Raw genomic sequence first — 19,245 nt, 5'->3', positions numbered from 1 at the left:
ATTTTGTGTTTGCTTTTCGATAAAAATGGCAACCTCGGTTGAAAAGAGCTCATGTTTGACGAAGGAAGTGGACTGAGTGCCACTTAGCGGGACGTGCTCATAAAGTGCCGCCTCTCAGAGAATAGCCCAGTGTGCCGCGGTTGGTTTAGCACTGAAGCTCAGTGGAAGTATCTCTCTGTCTGTCTGACACCGGGACATGGTGGCGCTCTCCTGACCGGTGGCTCAGAAGCACAGCCAGACCTTGTAAATATTTGAGGTCGAGCGTTAGGCTCAGTGCCAGGCGAGTTGTTCGTAAACAAAGATTTTAAAGTGTTTAGTATGATCGATATAACAAATGTTGGAATGAGGTAGAACATAAGGACAGGGGTGGAACTGAGATTTACAGTGTGTACTCGGGGGTGGGGGTCAGGTGAGAGACGTGCCGAGAAAAGCCTCTTTGTTTTACGCAAAGCGCCCGACCATTTATGACCATGCGATCAGCAGGACAGAACTGCAAAGTGGTTTGGGACTCTGGAACATTTTAGTAAATAGGAACTTTGGGCTTTGTGATCAATTTAAAGAAAACAGTCAAACAAAGAAGTTCTAGAAAATTCTAAACAACCAGATATGCCAGGCCTTACTTAGTGAAATGATCTTGACATCATTGTATAAAGAAAACACTGACATATAGTGTTAAAAGTAACTAAATTTTATGGAGCAATGGAAGGGACAACATTCTAAGTACATGTGGTTTAATGCTTAATTAACATTAACGCGGGAACATATTGTCCGGGTATATCCATTTTAAAATCATTCATTTAGATCAACTAATTCGATTTCCAGTGTACAAATGCAGTTACCGCAGTAAAATCAAAAATGAGTGGAGTGATTATAGCGATCAAATCTGAAAACTGACACTGAATATTAAGTATTAATTTGTATTTTTAATGATTGTTGCTATTGTTATGCCGATTGCTTTTGAAATCATTTGCAGTTTTGTTTGTCAGTGCCAAAGTGAAGTCCATCATCCAGTGTCGGATTTCAAATGAATGTTTATTAAACTGCATAATGTGAATAAAGCATAACCCTAATAGAAACAGGAGATGTAAATGTTCTGTTTAAAACAGTGGTTCTCAAACTCGGTCCTCGGGCCCCACTGCCCTGCTTGTTTTCCAGCTATCCCTGCTCAACACACTGCTGATTACCTGGATCAGGTGTGTTCAGTCAATCAGAAGCTGAAAGACAGCTGGGACATGTGTGTGGGGGAGGGATAGCAGGAAAACAAGCAGGGCAGTGGGGCCCGAGGACCGACTTTGAAAACCACTGATTAAAGTAAAGTCAAATGATCCATCTTCTATAGCCAATTATCAGCTAGAGGGTCACATGATGCTTAGAGCATAGAATAGCAGTCTGTCCGTCCGTCACGGGACACCTGCAGTGAGCCATTTAAAGACATGAATACACATATTTTTGGGGAAGAAACCAAGAAGAGACCCATTGAAATAGAGGCAGAACAAATGAACGCTACATTCACCGGGCTATGGTGGGAGTCAAACACACAACCTAATGATGGGAGGCCACAGCTACTAGCCAAACCATCACGCAATACCGGTGCTCCAATCAACAAATTCTGCTCACCTCATTATCAACAGGAACCTGGTGGTTCCGTCTGACTTTGCCACTTTCCTAAATGTGCTTACTGGAAACTGGGATGGAGTGTTAGACACGTCTCATAGCTGCCATACAGCATCAGTGGTAACTGCTACTGGCCAGATAGTAACAGGACAGTTAAAAAGGACAATTACCTTGGAACATTCAGTTGACATTCTGACAAAGTCTCCTTCACAGAGCATGTTACGATGTGAAAACTCACTGCAGCCTACAGAACCTCACCAGCATGGCTGTCGAACCCAATGACAGAGTGCAGAATATTCCAGTACAGCAACAAAAACATAAAACCATTTTGCGCGAAGCCTAACTTGAATACGCCGGTATTCTTTATAGCTTGTGCTGTGGCAAACGAAGGAATCAGGGAGTGAATTTATGAAGTCATGAGTGAGCCAATTGTTGTGGATCTCCAACACTCGCCTGTGTGTATATGAGGGAAAGTTATTACCTACCAGCTCAGTGTTAAAATAAAGCCTGGTGAGTAAGTATCCTGTGAGTCCTCAGGGAACGAGCGCCAAGGCTGGAAAACTGGCCCCAATCGATGGAAAGCCTTCCACAGTAAGGTGGGGGTTCACATCACCTTTCTTTACAGATTTCTACCTCATCCAGCTGAATTTAGGTTTCATATATAGATGTCTTTGTCCTGAGGCACTGGCAGGAAGCATTATGGGGTGTCTCTCAACTATGGTTGCTACATCAGAAGTGACCAATTAAAAAATAAAATAAAATGAAGAAAGGCCGTGTTAATCCTCAAGGGGGGGCTCATACGCAGGTGGGGCTGGGAAGGGGTGCAGAGTAACACCAGGGAGGGGTACATCCTCCCATCCTATAGAGAGCCTGACACTGCAGGTGTGGATGGATGGAGCAGGCACAGCTGGGGGGGGCTGGATTTGTTCCGCCTGGGGATGGGATTAATCCCCCATCTGGCCGTGCCATGTGGGATGTGGGGAGCCGTACACTCACCGTGTCTGAGGCTGGGGCCTCCTCCCACCCCCCGAGGGGACAGACGGAAGCTGTGAGGTTGCTTGGCATTGTGGGGGCGGCTGGGTGTGGCAGCGGTGGGGCCTGGAGGCTCTGCTAGGCCCTGCCATGACCTACACAAAGCCGGCCCTGGTGAGAAGATCGGCAACCACGCTACATGCCCCGCCTCATGTGCACCCAGTGCTCTCCAGCCTGCCACCTTCTACTTGCTGTAGAGACTTATTTTAATTAAAAACTTGATAAAACTGTGAAGTTTCATGCCATTACAGATCCGCTTCTTCGAAGCCTCACCCAGCCCCGCCCCCCCAGTGGAGACCCTCCTCCTATGTGCCTTGGATGCTGTCTCCCTGGGATTCCCCCAGGAAGTGTGGCTCAATGCCTGCTCTCCCCACCGCGCCTGTCTCCAGCGCCCTCCAGTGCCCAGCACACCTGAAAGCCCACCATTGTGGTGCAAAGTGCTAATCTGGCCCCGCCGAGCTTCTGGCCCTCTGCCTGGATGCCTGGCCCAATCTGCAGGCTTTACTCTCATAAGGCACAAAGGCAGAGGCCTGCGCGGCTGGAGCTGGGGGAATCTTTTTCACCTGCGAGATTATCTCTCTCTGCTCGCAATGTTCGGTGGCAGGGCCAAATGCAATTACTCTGCACTTAGAAAGGTAAATTAGCTCTGGGAAAGGAGGAAGAAAATGTTCCGCAAATTCAATTTGCTGTAATTCATCTCCCCCCTCTTAGTGTTTATAAATTAAATGAAGCCAATTCAAAAGCCCATTTTGTGAAAGGTTTGACTTGCACCAGTACGCAGCACCTCACCTGCTGCTTTTTCCAAGCTTTTTGCCCCTGGGTGCTCATGGGTTACGGCAAATTATTTGGTAAAGTGCTTTTTTTGCATGCCAGTCACATTAATGTCATTTTGCCCTGGAAGTTGTGCAGCAGTCCAGTGCAGACTGGGGGGGAGGGGCTGTCCAGTAACCCCCTGCTATTTAAATTACTCCCCCTCGCATTCGCTGCAGGCATTTTGCAGTGAATGGGTCCTGCTTCTGTGTAGATGAGCTCCTGGTGTGATGTCAGAGCACCAGGCTGTGCTGATGCTATAACCTACAGTCGGTACATTTACCTGCACACTAAGAAAATCGAATTATTGTGTTACTCTGACTAAAACCACACTTTTAAAGTACATGTAACTGAGGTGAGGTAAGGATCATGCAGTGATTGCAGTGTGTTGCTGCACCCACTACATGACAAACCACCTCAGGGATGAGAACCCGAGTGCAGCCATGCAGCGGGTGATACCTCAGCACCACACTAGTCCGAATGGACCAGTGTGAATTATTTTTCCTGTGGCTGGAGTGCCAATCCTGCCACCAACCCCCAAGTCATTCCCTGTAAATTGGAGGACCTGCTTATAGGGCTGAATGCAGATTAACGTCATACCCAGATTAAGCAATTACAGGATAAGGGCTTTGCCCAACAGAGTAAAATCACTCTGGGCATTCATGGGATTCAAACCAGCAACCTTCTAGTTGCTGGCACAGGTCCCCAGCCTCAGAGCCACCACTCCGTCGCACTGTTAGTCCGACTGAAATCACAGTAAATCGAATTTCTCGAAGTCGGACTAAGACATCCAGATTATGCGTTTGGAAGTCGATTTACTCCTGCATGTGTAAGTTCAATCAAACTCAAACTGGCCTAGGTGCTCTGCGTATGCTCCACAGTTTCCCCTGCTGACTTTGACCTGGAAGTAACAGAAGAAGCTGATACACAGAAGAAGCTTGGAGCATAGCAGAGGACGTACAAAATGTACAGCCCTGTAAAGCTGTCCAATTCACCGCTCAACTAAAGGCCGTGTAAACCTAAAAAGTTGTTGGTATGTGGTAATGGTCTCGGGTAGTTAAACAGAACTAACCCAGAGGACGGCAGTCTTAGGCTCGTGGGAGGTGAACTGAAGACAGGAGACTCACTTATCCACTTCTATGGTATTTTTTATTTTTTTGAATATCGCTGCTTTTTCTGGAGGTTACAACTAGGCTACTCTGCCACTCGCTTTGCTACGTTCTCTCCCCAAAAACCTCTGTGTAACCACAGCAAACTGAATAATGTTCCCATCGTTACTTGCGGGGGTTTCCCCTATTAATTAAACTATACATATAAAAATTAAACATTGATTTCTGTGCTTACAGCCGCTTTTCTACCGCATCAAGTACCGTACCTTTCGTACTTCAAGAAGGTACCAAAAGTACAGTACTTCAAGGTGTTCGTTTTCCACCGGCATAACAATGCAAAGTGGGGTATTTTGTACCAAATTCGAAAAATGGCTGTGTAAATCACTCTTAGATGGGTTAGTGAGAAATTTATGTTGAACATTTTTTTAAAAAATGTATTACAACAAAATCACATTACAATATTTTAAAAATTCCATTACCATGCTGTCATAGTATATTATACATTTATTATACTTTATTTCTTGTTATACTATCCTGATCTTGTTGTATCTATTCTTCCGACCAGATCGCAATCAAAGCTTGTGTCACTTTATTTGTCCACGGATCCATCATTATAAATTTTATTATGATTTGTACGTCTGTGGCATAATAGGTCAACCGGAAAAAGCCCAATACTAAGAAGCTGAAAGGAGCCATACCTCCACCTATTGTAGTGGAGTCAGACATACTTCGGTCAATAAATCGATTCCCCTCCCATGCATGTATACCTGGACAAGGGCAGTAATCCGATTAAATGGCATAGTTAAGCTATAACCGTAGCTCGACTTAGCTGTGCATGTAAACGTAGTGAAACTCGTGCCTTATCTGTAAATGCACCTGAGGGATGTTTAATGTAATTATTCTGCAGTATACATGTGTCCCTGGAGGACAGCAGTCTCTCTTCGTCCACCATGATGAAAGCTAGACATTCTGGTCAGGACCTTTGCTAAGTATAGCAGTGTTTTCTGTAAAGAAGGAAGTGGATCATACAGTACTCTGGGGTCACATCTGGCTAAAGCAGAGGATTCCAGTTGACTTTGAAAACTGATGCTAAGAGAATTTTTTTTCCGTTGGTGGGGGGGGGGGGGGTTTAAAGGCCAGAGGGAGGTCTTCATTCCCTGCGAGAGGAGGAGCTGACAAGGGATTTATGGGTTCTGCACTGTGGATCTGTCTGTCTTAGAATAGGTTGCCAGGCATTGTTTAATAAGCATGGGCCCCCGAATGGCTCCGTGGGGTACCCCCGGTGGACGCACCAGAGGAAATTTGTCTTCATGACTGGACACATCTGGTCTAGCTTTTGGAATGCCATCTTAAACCTTTTATATGGTACCACCTTTTTCAGCGGATTCATCGACGTGAGTAAATGTGCTTCCGATTAGTCGTGCATGCTACATAAAAATCCCGAACATTAGGGATTTCGCGGATCATGTTGTGTAATTCCCACCTGCGATTTGAGCCAGAAAACTACACAAAAAAACGTCAGAACGTTCGCTCATCTGGGAATATGAGGGGCTGACACTGGAGCTTGTTCACTGGTGAACGATGAGGGAATGTGGGACATTCATGTCAATAATTTGCTTTGAAAATACCGTAACATAACCTTACCAGGACAGTGCATTGTAGACACTGGAAGGGCTTAGGCAAGCTAATATTTGGACCTGGTGCTACTGGTTTCTTTCTGTCAGTAGCATGAGAATTTAGCTGATTGGTGGAAGCGTTGTCCATCAGATTGGTAGGAGAATGTTGAAAAACAGCAGTAAACTGAAGTCAGTAAATCTGTCCATCCTTCCAATTTCAGTAGCTGCAGATATAGTTAGGGCTTCTGTATTCTGAAGAGTTCAAGGCAAGGTCTTCCTTCCTGGGACACCAGTTGCATGAACTGAATAAAGAATCGGAAGAATGCGTATAACGGTTGGAAGATGCTATAAAAAGTGTACATCCACGTACCAGGATTATTCAGAACCAGGCTCTTGAATTTTTTTCTTCTATTTTTTGTGCATGATGCCTGTTTTTCCTGGGATTAATTTTAGCTGAACTGTCTGCAAAAAACATCAGTGCAGTTTCAACAGATGAGTCCTTGCTGAGGGCGGGATGGGAGGAAAGAGCAAGTAGAGGCACTGTTGTCCTGGAGATGGTGCTATGGAAGGGGAAAGCCTACAAGAGGAGATATATAAACCTGAGAAGGATGGCAAGTGGAGAGGCCCGCATGGACCTGGAGAAGTGCTCAGACCTCACTGCTGACTGGTTGTTGTTTGTTTTTTTATGCCGCACACTGTGGTCTTGCCTACTTCTGAAATTAGACATGCTAAGGAGAGGTTCTCAAAAGGATGCTGAATGATGCATTTTTAAATTCCTTATTTTGTCGTAGGTCACATTTTAATGGTAGAAAGGCTGGGGAATCAACTTAGTTCTCAGAACTGGCAGTTTGTGGTTCAGTGTGCTGAACAGAAAGAATGTAATTCAGCACAGACAGGCTTAGAGATCAGACTCGGAGTCTGATATTTTCTGGATTTCCTGAGATGTTAGTTAAGATTGACTTGGATGGTTGAATACAAAGACAAGGGATTTGTTCAGGAAGAGAAAGATTCCAGAAGATTAGCTTTGGAATGCTGAAGCACCCCCCCCCCCCACCTCATAGATGGCACTTTCTCTTTGAGAAAGGTTAACTACCTTGAAGTCCAGTCGCCTGACCTTAGAGAAACAACTTCAGTGACAGGCTAAGATCTTGCTCATTGTGGAACAAGTGCTCCGTTCAGCTCTGAAATCCAGGTTCCATGTTCCTAACAATCTTACCACTTCTATGAGTTCCCCATTCCATGTTGTTAATCTCAGCAGCGTTCTGAGTTCTTCATTCAATGTTCATATTTATTTTTAGCACTGATCGGAATTCAAAATGACTTCAGTTGAGTGTTCTATGTTATTTTATGTTCCAAAGTAGAACCAGTAGTGTAACAGCTCTTATCAAAAGCTAGAATCACACTAGAAAGATTGTTTAGTACAGCATGTGTAAGTAAATTTGACACTTCAAATTCTGCTCTTATGAGGCATGACACATACAATGCAATGCAGTACATTTGATATGTGGATACTTACCACAGGTATTTATGTACATGGTTAGGGTGAAGTTGTAAAATGATTTGGCACCTGTTGGAAAAATAAATGTACATGTGAAAGTTTGAATGAACTTTCTATTCCAACAGCTGCTGGGTATGCTGCTGTTAATCTTTTGTATTTATGTACATGCTTTGTGTGTGATTTGCTATTTTTCCTTTTATGCAGGTTGCTGTGAAGATGAACCATGAAGGAGCCGGTAAGCTGGGGTGTTTTTCTTATTATTATTATGTGGAGATAGTCGTCGTCCCCTGTCTTCCCTGGTCCTGGAGTTTGGAACTCAGAGGCCCCCACAGTGACAGCTACAGCCCTCCATCTAAAAAGGAACCAATAGATACAAGTGCATTGCACTGATTGGTTTTTTAAGCTATTAAGTTATCAGCTTCTTACAAGGAACAGGAACAGTAACAGCTGAGTGTTTTAGAGCTTTTCTGTGGATATGGAAGCCATTGTTCAGAGGGAGCTTACATGCTGCACACACCAAGGCATAAATAGCCTGACCACAGTAGCATGTACAGTCATCTGGGGCTGAGCATTTCTGTTACTCTGTTTGCGTGTGTGCCTTTGATGTCTTATGTTTACATGCTCTGATTTATGTGTGACTGTAAAGTGGACTCAAAGGAGCGATTGCTCCTGCAGGCATCATTAGAACTTGCCTCCAACCTCTGCCCGGCATTTTAACCAGCATCAGCTGACTCTGTCCTTTCTTTCTACTCTCTGAGGGGGGCAGAGTCACGCCATCCTCCCTGTATCAGTTTTTAGGCTGCTCTTTGCCTTGAAGAACAGGCCTCGGGGATGATAAAGGGCACGTTGTGAACTAAGGGTGTGGAGGACAGACACGCAGCTTAACGTTCTAGCTAATTAGCTACATTATCTTATGTGTAGCTACATTTCCTGTTGATACTTCCTTTAGCTGCCAACGCGGCTGTGTGCGGCACACTGCTGTTACAGCGTGAGGACCAAGCACTGTACCCACGCGGAGCTGCCTGCGCGGCTGTGTGCGGCACACTGCTGTTACGGTGTGAGGACCAAGCACTGTACCCACGCGGAGCTGCCTGCGCGGCTGTGTGCGGCACACTGCTGTTACGGTGTGAGGACAAGCACTGTACCCACGCGGAGCTGCCTGCGCGGCTGTGTGCGGCACACTGCTGTTACGGTGTGAGGACAAGCACTGTACCCACGCGGAGCTGCCTGCGCGGCTGTGTGCGGCACACTGCTGTTACGGTGTGAGGACAAGCACTGTACCCACACGGAGCTGCCTGCGCGGCTGTGTGCGGCACACTGCTGTTACGGTGTGAGGACAAGCACTGTACCCACGCGGAGCTGCCTGCGCGGCTGTGTGCGGCACACTGCTGTTACGGCGTGAGGACACCGTGACTCTCCCATGTATGGACAAATGCCCATGTTATTCGTGACAGCAGCTAAGCATGTCTGCAAAACTGTCATCACTGCTTCTAGGAGACTTTCCTGCCAGGCCAGGCTTTACAGTAAATATAATATTCCTGACAGGTTTACTTGGCCTAACGTAAGGGCAGGCAGAAGGTTTAAATTGAAAAACCCTTTAAAAAGTGATGACGGCAGTGCTGGGAGAGTGGGGGCTCTGCTATAGGATGAGGCCTGTAAACTGTACTCAGCGCGGCGCAGATTTTAATGCGACATCAGATCCATCCTGTTCTTCAGTTGTCACACTATATCATCGTTTTTCATGTTTATATTGCCCCATAGAGTTGGCTCTTCATTACAATATCACAGTCTGTACCCCCACTGAAATGCAGAGATCCACATTCCCTATTGCAAAATCAGATATATGAATGCCCGATTGCAAAAGAAAGATACACATTTCTCATCGCAGTAAATGGATTTGTGTTTCTTATTACAGCTGATTTGCATTCTTCCCTGCAACGCAAGAATCTGCAGATTTATTCTTTCCATATCGCAACGAGCAATTCGCATTCCTTATTGCAATGAACAGACTAACGTCACATATTACAGGGAAAAATCTGCATTACTGCATTAGTGCTGTGGAATTGGCAAAACTCACTGTCACGGAGTAGAAGGACAGCAAACATTTGAAATGTAAGAGCTGATGGATTTATTGGAGATTCCAGAAGAATCGAGAATGCATCAAGGTCCATGGCAATTCAAGCATCTGTCTGTGTCCCAGAAGCCTGCAGTCACACAGTACTGCCATCCATGCAACCATAGTTATGCACTTTACACAAATATCTGATCAGAAGCTGAATTACAGGCCTATTTATTTTACTTTAACAATACTTGGAGTTTGGAGGGATTTAGTTGTTCTCCAATTTATGATTATTAATTTGTTTCCTCCAGGCACTCCGAGTTCCCCCCATGGTCCAAAAACATGTTTGGGCCCTTTGGAGTTGCCAAATTACCCTTAGGTGTGCTTGTGTGAGTGAATAGTGTGTATATGTGAGTGTGAGTGTGCCCTGCGATTGGTTGGCACCCTATCCTGGGTTGTTCCCTGCCTTGTGCTCATAGCCTCCAGGATTGGCTGCCCCTGAATAGGGTAAGTGGTTACAGAAGATGGATGGATGCATGATTATTATGGTAGACTGACATTCCCTTCACCTGTTTTGTGTCCTGGAAATAGACTCCAGCCCCCCTCCTGTGACCCTCTACTGGATACACAGTTGGAATACAGTTGCATGGATGGATGGATGCATAATGTATTTACTGCATTTTAATGATCTGTGCAATACAGCTGTGGAAATAAAGGTCAGCTGACAGGATTGGGTAGCCACTGGCTCCATATTAGGAAATGAGGACGCGTTCGACTAACAAACCTCACTGTCCAGCATATGCTCTGCAACACTCACTTAAGCATTTAGCCACTACACGCTTCCTCAGGTCATTGGCTGCCCACAGAATAGGGATGTTTATTAGGAAAGTGGCCCCTTGGGTCCACTCGTATATTTTGGCCATGTGGTAAAAACCCAGATTGCAAGGGTGTCACTGTGACCCAGATGCTGACATGTCAGTAAGTATGCTTGTAAATAAATGTGTACATTAAGACTGAAGTTGTCATCCAGATTTTCCAGGGATTTAACAAAATTCTGTCTCTTCTGGGTTTGTTTCCTGGGCGCGATTGTGTTATTCATTGCCGTGTTCCTCCCAGGAATCCTCAGGCTGTGGTTCAGATCGACAGATAAGGATGCGTTCTCTTCTTTTGTGCTTAGAAAATGGTTTTATTCAGCTTGGGGTTTTACACTTTTGCTCGTTTACACTGCTATTTACAGAAGACGCTCTGGTTAAGTGCCTTATTAAAGGCTACAACGGCGGTTTCGTTTGTTAAAACCAGTTGGCCACAAGCCCAAGTCTCCCAACCACTGCTCTGTGTGCTGGAAAAGCCCCTCTGGACCAGCGGTAACTCTCGCATCCTCCCTGAGCCCATTATCGATCCCATCTTCTTCGTCTGCCTCTCTCCCGAGCCTCAGAGTTGAATTTCCGGTGAACAGCTAATCTTAAGACACCTAAGCACACCAGTAATCTCCTGATCCTGTCTTTGCTCAACAACATACCATAACTTATCTCCCGAATGCAGCGACTGCTTAACCCTTGATTATAAATCTTCCCTCGTTTTGCCTGCTTTGACCTCCTTTGCTCTCCCTCCGTTTGCATCTGCCTTAATCTTTCTGATCTCTCCGTCTCTCTCCCTTTCAGCCTTCCCTGTCTCTCCATCTCTACCTCTCAGTGCCTCCCTCTGGCTTCCTCCCTAGCTTCCTTCATCACTGTACCTAGAGACGGCTCCGCGTTTGATTTACGTCACCCTCGTGAGGAGGGGCTTGAAGGTCACTCCAAGGTCAGGTGAAACCAGCCAGAGGAGGGCACGTCCTTAAAATGAACATGACCTGCACTCCCTCAGGCTGAAAAGTGCTGATGTGGAGCAACGCAAGACTGCCCGAGAACACAGCTCCGTTGGGTTGGCATCTGAGTCGCGCGTCGTCTTTCACATCGTCGTTTCCCATTTCAGGTGGAAGGACAGGGAGAGGCTGGGGTATGCCCCAAGGAGGAATATGTCATTACAGCTATCACTGACACACCAGAGGCTAAAGGTTGACAGCTTTAATACCAACATCAGCCGTTCCCACATGGCCTTCAATGGGGTTAAATGTTGTAACTAAGAACTACAGCTCCTATGGGTGACAGTAGAAAGGCAGCATATTGCTTAAGGGCGAGGACTTAACCCAAGGGTCCCAGGGGGGATCCTGCTGTGATACCCTTGTGCATGGAACTTAACCTGGACTGTTTCAGTGAAAATATCCAGTTCTGAAAACTGTATGTTGCTTGGAATGCAGGCTTTGGCTAAGCATTCAGGCCTGCATATTCCACACCTGTGTATCCAGGAGAAACTCTGCCAGGACAAGCTGGGTTCTCCCTGGACAATGGTGCCAATCCATCTCACGGTGTGTTAGGTATGAAACTTACAAGATCCATTATGGGTCTTGATCACAGGCTAAAGGCTCGAAGATGGCCATAAATATACAGTTCAGCTACGTTAAAAATGTCCTTGGCTTTAGGACGCTGCTGTGAGGTGCAGTAACATGCTCCCCCGTGAACTGGGTTGACCTCCCCCACCTCTCCTCAGGGACACATCCTTGCTAGACATCCACGGAAAAAATATGAACCCTCCTGTCCTAGCTTGATTGTTTTTCGTCTGGTTTTTAAATGTCTCTCATATGAAAACAGAACCCCACCTCCCCACCCTCCATTTTCAAAAGCACCCAAGTGAGCATACGGCGAGAGAATCTGGATCTGTTTAAAGGAAGGCAAACGAATCCGCCAGTTGCTTGCGTATTTATAGGCACGTTCGGCAGAGGTTCTCCTGGCCCCCACGCTCGACTTGAGACTGACATGCCGCTCTTGGGCTGGAACGCTGTGTCGCTGTGGAAGCCGTGGGCTCCTGTTTCTGAGTTCCTGTGTTTTCCGGAGCTCCCAACACCCGCCCTGCTGTCACAGCGCGCTCGGGATCGGCCAACACCCGCCCTGCTGTCACAGCGCGCTCGGGATCGCCCAACGCCCGCCCTGTTGTCACAGTGCGCTCGGGATCGGCCAACACCCGCCCTGCTGTGACAGTGCGCTCGGGATCGCCCAACACCCGCCCTGCTGTCACAGTGCGCTCGGGATCGGCCAACACCCGCCCTGCTGTCACAGTGCGCTCGGGATCGCCCAACACCCGCCCTGCTGTCACAGTGCGCTCGGGATCGCCCAACATCCTCCCTGCTGTCACAGTGCGCTCGGGATCGCCCAACACCCGCCCTGCTGTCACAGTGCGCTCGGGATCGGCCAACACCCACCCTGCTGTCACAGTGCGCTCGGGATCGCCCAATATCCTCCCTGCTGACACAGCGTGCTCGGGATCGCCCAACACCCGCCCTGCTGTCACAGTGCGCTCAGGATCGGCCAACACCCGCCCTGCTGTCACAGCACGCTCGGGATCGCCCAACACCCGCCCTGCCATCACAGTGCGCTCGGGATCGCCCAACACCTACCCTGCAGTCACAACGAGCTCGGGATCGGCCAACACTGCCCTGCTGTCACAGTGCGCTCGGGATCAGCCAACACCCGCCCTGCTGTCACAACGCGCTCGGGATCGGCCAACACCCGCCCTGCCGTCACAACGTGCTCGGGATCAGCCAACACCCGCCCTGCCGTCACAACGCGCTCGGGATCGCCCAACACCTGCCCTGCTGTCACAGCGCGCTCGGGATCGCCCAACACCCTTCCTGCTGACACAGTGCGCTGGGGATCGCCCAACACCTGCCCTGCTGTCACAGCGCGCTCGGGATCGCCCAACACCCTTCCTGCTGACACAGTGCGCTGGGGATCGCCCAACACCTGCCCTGCTGTCACAATGCGCTCGGGATCGGACAACACCCGCCCTGCCGTCACAGTGCGCTCGGGATCGGCCAACACCCGCCCTACCGTCACAATGCACTCGGGATCAGCCAACACCTGCCCTGCCGTCACAACGCGCTCGGGATCGGCCAACACCCGCCCTACCGTCACAATGCACTCGGGATCGGCCAACACCTGCCCTGCCGTCACAATGCACTCGGGATCAGCCAACACCCGCCCTGCCGTCACAATGCACTCGGGATCGGCCAACACCCGCCCTGCCGTCACAGTGCGCTCGGGATCGGCCAACACCCGCCCTGCCATCACAGTGCGCTCGGGATCGCCCAACACCCGCCCTGCCATCACAGCGCGCTCGGGATCGGCCAACACCTGCCCTGCTGTCACAACGCGCTCGGGATCGGCCAACACCCACCCTGCCATCACAGCGCGCTCGGGATCGCCCAACACCTGCCCTGCTGTCACAACGCGCTCGGGATCGGCCAACACCCGCCCTGCCGTCACAGTGCGCTCGGGATCGCCCAACACCTGCCCTGCTGTCACAGCGCGCTCGGGATCACCCAACACCTACCCTGCTGTCACAACGCGCTCGGGATCGCCCAACACCCGCCCTGCCGTCACAATGCGCTCGGGATCGCCCAACACCCGCCCTGCCATCACAGTGCGCTCGGGATCGGCCAACACCCGCCCTGCCATCACAGCGCGTTCGGGATCGCCCAACACCCGCCCTGCTGTCACAGCGCGCTCGGGATCGCCCAACACCCGCCCTGCTGTCACAGCGCGCTCGGGATTGCCCAACACCCACCCTGCTGTCACTGCGCTCTCGGGATCGCCCAACACCCGCCCTGCTGTCACAGTGCGCTCGGGATCGCCCAACACCCGCCCTGCTGTGACAGTGCGCTCGGGATCGCCCAACGTCCACCCTGCTGTCACAGTGCGCTTGCAGAGACCTGGCCATTCCAAAGTCTAGGCCGATAGCTCTCTTTGGTGTCTTTATCCACTTTCAAGGAAATGGAAAACCCAAGGGTTTTTTATTTGTCTTTTTTCCCATGTGATGGTCATCAGCACATTTTCTTGCTCCTCGGAACGCAGGCCTTCCAGCTGGCCTGGGCCTGCCTGCCTGCATGCGTGTGGCCTGCGAGATTGTATGAATGTTTCCAGTGAACTGCTTTAGACTCTTTCACACTCAGCCCGCTTCCTCAAAATAGAGCCTGATGGGATTAATTCCGAGCGCTTAACCTCTCGTTTGCACTCTCGGATGGGCACAGGTTGTCCATTAATTCGGATTGTTTACAAGGCATTCGCCGATGACAATACAGTCATTCTGATGGCAGCATTTAATAGCGCTTATTAATTTAGAATGAGTGATATTTTCACATGCCTCCGCTGTGTATTTATATCGCAGTCATGTGCCGGTCAATGCGATCATTCATCATGGCATGAAATGGCCCCTTTGTGCAAGGACGGCACCCCGTACCGTACATGTAAATCCTGCACCCCCGCCGCCAGCGGCACGCCAGCTACCGTAACATAACTTCCGAGGCTGCTCATTCGTTCCAGAGTTTCTGTGTGTCTCAACTGTGTCCCATCCCACCCCCCACCACACAACCCCCCCTCCCATGAGCAAATCTCCCAAACACAAGTTCCTTTCCCAGCTAAGGGGTCGCTGCCTCGCTGCGGCCTTCCGTGGGGGTCCCAGGCAGATGCAAGGGGTCATGTAGCTCTCACGGAGGGCAGATCCCAACCAGAGGACGTGGCCCCGCCCCCTAAATTCCAGACATAGATCTGTGGCTCTGATTTGTGGTAAACACGGGCAGCGGGAAATGGCAAAAGTGATGCATTTCTGATCCGGGAAGCCACCACGTGACTGGAGGCTCTCAGGCTCCGCCCCAAGTTTGCAGAAACTGCTATTGGGCTCTGACTTTCTAAGATGCCACTTGGGATATGAGTAACAGGGACTGAGATGAACATTGAAGGGGGCCTGACTTCACAGGGACTATCTGTACCTCTAAGCAGTACAAGGCGAGCAGTGAGAAGTGCTGGAAAGAAGCACTGTGCCCTTCGAGCCTCTGTGAGCTTTTCATATGAAACCTCACTGTCATGTGGACAATGCTATGCGGTGCCTCTGCTGTGCCCCATCTCTGCTGTGCTCCGCCTTGCTGTGTTCTGCCTCTGCTGTGCTCCATCTCTGCTGTTTTTCTCCTTGCTGTGCCCTGCCTATGCTGTGCCCCATCTCTGCTGTTCCCTGCCTTGCTGTGCCCTGCCTCTGCTGTGCTCCATCTCTGCTGTTTTTCTCCTTGCTGTGCCCTGCCTATGCTGTGCCCCATCTCTGCTGTGCCCCGCCTCTGCTGTGCTCCATCTCTGCTGTGCTCCGCCTTCCTGTGCCCCGCCTCTGCTGTGCCCCATCTCTGCTGTGTCCTGCCTTGCTGTGCCCCGCCTCTGCTGTGCTCCATCTCTGATGTTCTCCACCATGCTGTGCCCCTCCTCTTCTGTGCCCCGCCTCTGCTGTGCCCCATCTCTGCTGTGTCCTGCCTTGCTGTGCCCCGCCTCTGCTGTGCTCCATCTCTGATGTTCTCCGCCATGCTGTGCCCCGCCTCTGCTGTGCTCCATCTCTGATGTTCTCCGCCATGCTGTGCCCCTCCTCTTCTGTGCCCCGCCTCTGCTGTGCTTCATCTCTGCTGTGCCCACTCAGTTCCCTGCAATCTCCTACACTGTGTCAGTTTAGCTCTTTGCTTTCCCTTCTTGTATTTTTCCTCCTTTCGGTCACATTTTTAAGTCGCATGATGGCACCCCACGATCTGGCTCTACAGCCCCTCGCCAGGTCCTCACCACCTCTCTCGGTCCCCAATCCCCCCCGCCCTGTAAGCCAGACCGCTGACATCACAGGTTAAATTTGTCGAGCACAAGATTGGAAAGGCTCTGCTGGCCTGACTGCTGCGCAGAAAATTTCCACATGTGGAAAATGACCGGAGGTTTCCGGACCCTGCATGGATCCTGTCGGGAGGGTATTTGTAGGTCTGCAGAAAATCCTCCCTAAACTTAAAGTAAACAGCTAAACCTTAAGTTATTTGCATAAAAAGTAAAGGTTTACCAGGTAGCCACCACTGTTTAAGAAACCTTACTAATCCGACAATCCATCCATCCATTTTCCAAATTCATGTCCAGGACAGGGTTGGAGGTCGCATATTAGATTATGTAGATTTTCTTTATTAATGTCAGCTATCAAGAAACAGTGATGAGCAGTGAAATAAATTTAAAAATGGGGATAACATCATTACATTATTTCACGCCTCACAAACATGCACCGATCGACACGTTACTGCTCAAAAATCAGCATATGCCTGTTTAACATTTATTACAGAGGGTTTTAGTGTCCTTTCCTTTCAGGCTCAAAGAGCAGCGGCTCAGCCTCAGTGGTGCCGCGAGATGAGAAAAATCAATCCTGTGTTATGCCCTGCGATTTAATCTTCAGCTGGGCGTCAGTGTTTTTAATATCTTAATGTCGTGGGTGTGACTTTGATAAGATGTAATGGTTTTATAAGCTTTGGCGGGGGGTCTGGCTCCTAGAGGGGGCTGTAGGTCACACGTAGAGGTGCCTGCTTCGGTCGTTTGGGTGAGACGCCTGTGTTCTGGTGTGAGAGTGGGTGAGGGATTTGTAGTCACAGGAAGAGCTTCGCTCTGCCGCAGTCCAGGTGAAGCTGCCACTGAGAAACCTGGTAATGAAACGCGGAAGAAGGCCGCGCTGTTTCGGGAGTCGGTCTGGGCCTCAGTCACAGTGATCTGGGAAAGGGGGTTTGGGGGGTCTGTGCAGAGAGCAGATTTTAGTTAAAGAATAAGGAGGCTGGTCTGTGAGGCGTGTTCTGCATGGTACATGGTTCCCCATATCCATGCGGGGAGAGAGACTTTGCTGTTTGAAACGCATGTGGCCAAAAGCTGTGGTCAGGTACGCCTCTTCCTCTCTGCATAGCAAATTGGGGAGGAGCTCATTTATCCGGATGCCGGGCATCTGGCTGGATGCATCTGGCTCTTCAGAAGCTCATTGTGTTTCTCTCGAGCGTTGGAGGACGGAGGCTCTGGTGGGGGGGTGCTCTCACACAAGCCAGTGAGCAGTGGCGGCCACCTCAATGTGCCACCCCCAGGTGCTGCTGGCCGTGGGCTCCAAAACCTGAATCCCCCCCCAATGGACCGCCCGCCCGCCTGTGGAGCCGTTCTGGAGCGAGACTCTCGAGAAGGGATTCACCCCACATGCATGCCGCTTGGGGAAGCAAAGCATTTCAAGGCCTCCTGTGATTGAGAGCGCTGTACCAAGTCGGCCTTTATGTAGGGAAGTCATTAGATTTGAATAATCTGGTGGAGAGGAGGCCGGCCCCTCCTGCTCCCGTCCGGGGCCCCCAGCACAGCTGTGCCCAACAATGCCTGCTTCTCTTTCGCTTCATGGTTATTCCTCCCCAATTAATGCCCCATGAGCAATAGCACTGGCGGCTCTGCCAAATTAGCTGTAGCTTCACCGGGGGATCGGCCTGCTTTTATCTGGGCCCTCAGAGCCTTGCGGAACCAGCAATAATTAGCGGGTAAAGTTTACTGCCTGGTACGGCACTCTCCTGTGTTGACCTGTTGACATTTTGGTACAAAGAATCAGAGTGTCTAGGTGGAATTTGTGTCTGTGACCAGCAGTTGTTCTCAAACTGGGGTACACATACCATCATAGGTACTCTGAGTAACCCAAGGTGGTACGCGACAGTAATTTGTTACTGTGATTCAGGTTACTGTGATTTTTTTCACCCATGCGATACCTGCCTGCTTTGCTTTGATCTGAAGTGGCACTTGGTCAAAGAAGAGAGCTGCAATGTTAAAGAAACAGACAAATTTACCCAGTTCTTCGACTGGACTTCTGTCACAGAGATTATAGTTAAGCGGGTTGCTCTAAGGTGGTTCCGATAACCGGCGGCTTCGTGGTTACTAGTCAGTGTCGCCGATCATCAAGTTGCCAGCTTGCCCTGTAATGTACTTCTTTTTAGCAGTCAGATAAATCAATGGATGACATTTCCTTCCTCATCCATTTTCTGCAGCTGCTCATCCAGTAGAGTTACGGTAATTCGATGCCCTATACACAGACAAATAAAGCTGTAAGAGTCAGCGAAGGGCATCCGGAGATGCACATGCTGTAATTCCCTGCATGACCATGGGCAGAACGTGCAAACTGCGCTAACACAGAACCAGGGCCTCTTTGGGCCTGTGGCCCGGAAGCCAGCAGAACTTGCTAGTTCTTGCTTGTACAAATGCTTTTCCTCCTTTCACACCATTTCCATCGAATGTGTGTCTTCTTTACCATCACTCTCTGTCACATTTATTCTATGCTGAAAATGTTTAAATCATCAAGTAATTAACTGTACCGTCACGTTCAGTTTGCTCGGACACTGCTCACGCTTGTACCTGGACATGCGGCGGAAGCTCGGCCCAGCTGCAATCACGCTTATTTAACCCTCTGACAGCCATACGTTTGCAATGTGCTTTTTGCCTCATTTGTGCATTTCTTGTAACAAAAGCCTCCGGTAAATAAATGTAGATGCAAATGGACGCAGACCGCAATTTTTGGTGCGGTTTTCGATCAGGACTTCCGGAAGCTGTGTTGTACATTTGGGTAGCAGTAGCT

General features: G+C 49.3%; 1 protein-coding gene across 2 annotated transcripts in view; it reads left to right on the top strand.

Moving 5' to 3' along the window:
• Nucleotides 1–19,245, top strand: part of stard13b (StAR-related lipid transfer (START) domain containing 13b) — a 79,639-nt gene that overhangs the window by 13,763 nt on the left and 46,631 nt on the right. The window contains exons 1-2 of one of the 2 annotated variants that reach the window (XM_048980687.1): nucleotides 5,785–5,959; nucleotides 7,884–7,914. In XM_048980687.1, the coding sequence (XP_048836644.1) occupies nucleotides 5,876–5,959; nucleotides 7,884–7,914 (115 nt within the window). In that variant the 5' untranslated portion in view covers nucleotides 5,785–5,875. Of the gene's footprint in view, nucleotides 1–5,784; nucleotides 5,960–7,883; nucleotides 7,915–19,245 lie in introns of those variants that run through there. The other variant, XM_048980683.1, reaches the window with a different exon arrangement.

Source organism: Brienomyrus brachyistius, chromosome 17 (genome assembly GCF_023856365.1).
Source record: "Brienomyrus brachyistius isolate T26 chromosome 17, BBRACH_0.4, whole genome shotgun sequence".
Classification (NCBI taxonomy): domain Eukaryota; kingdom Metazoa; phylum Chordata; class Actinopteri; order Osteoglossiformes; family Mormyridae; genus Brienomyrus; species Brienomyrus brachyistius.
The sequence above is the reverse complement of the archived record's forward strand: the minus strand, read 5'-3'. Positions and strand labels throughout refer to the sequence as shown.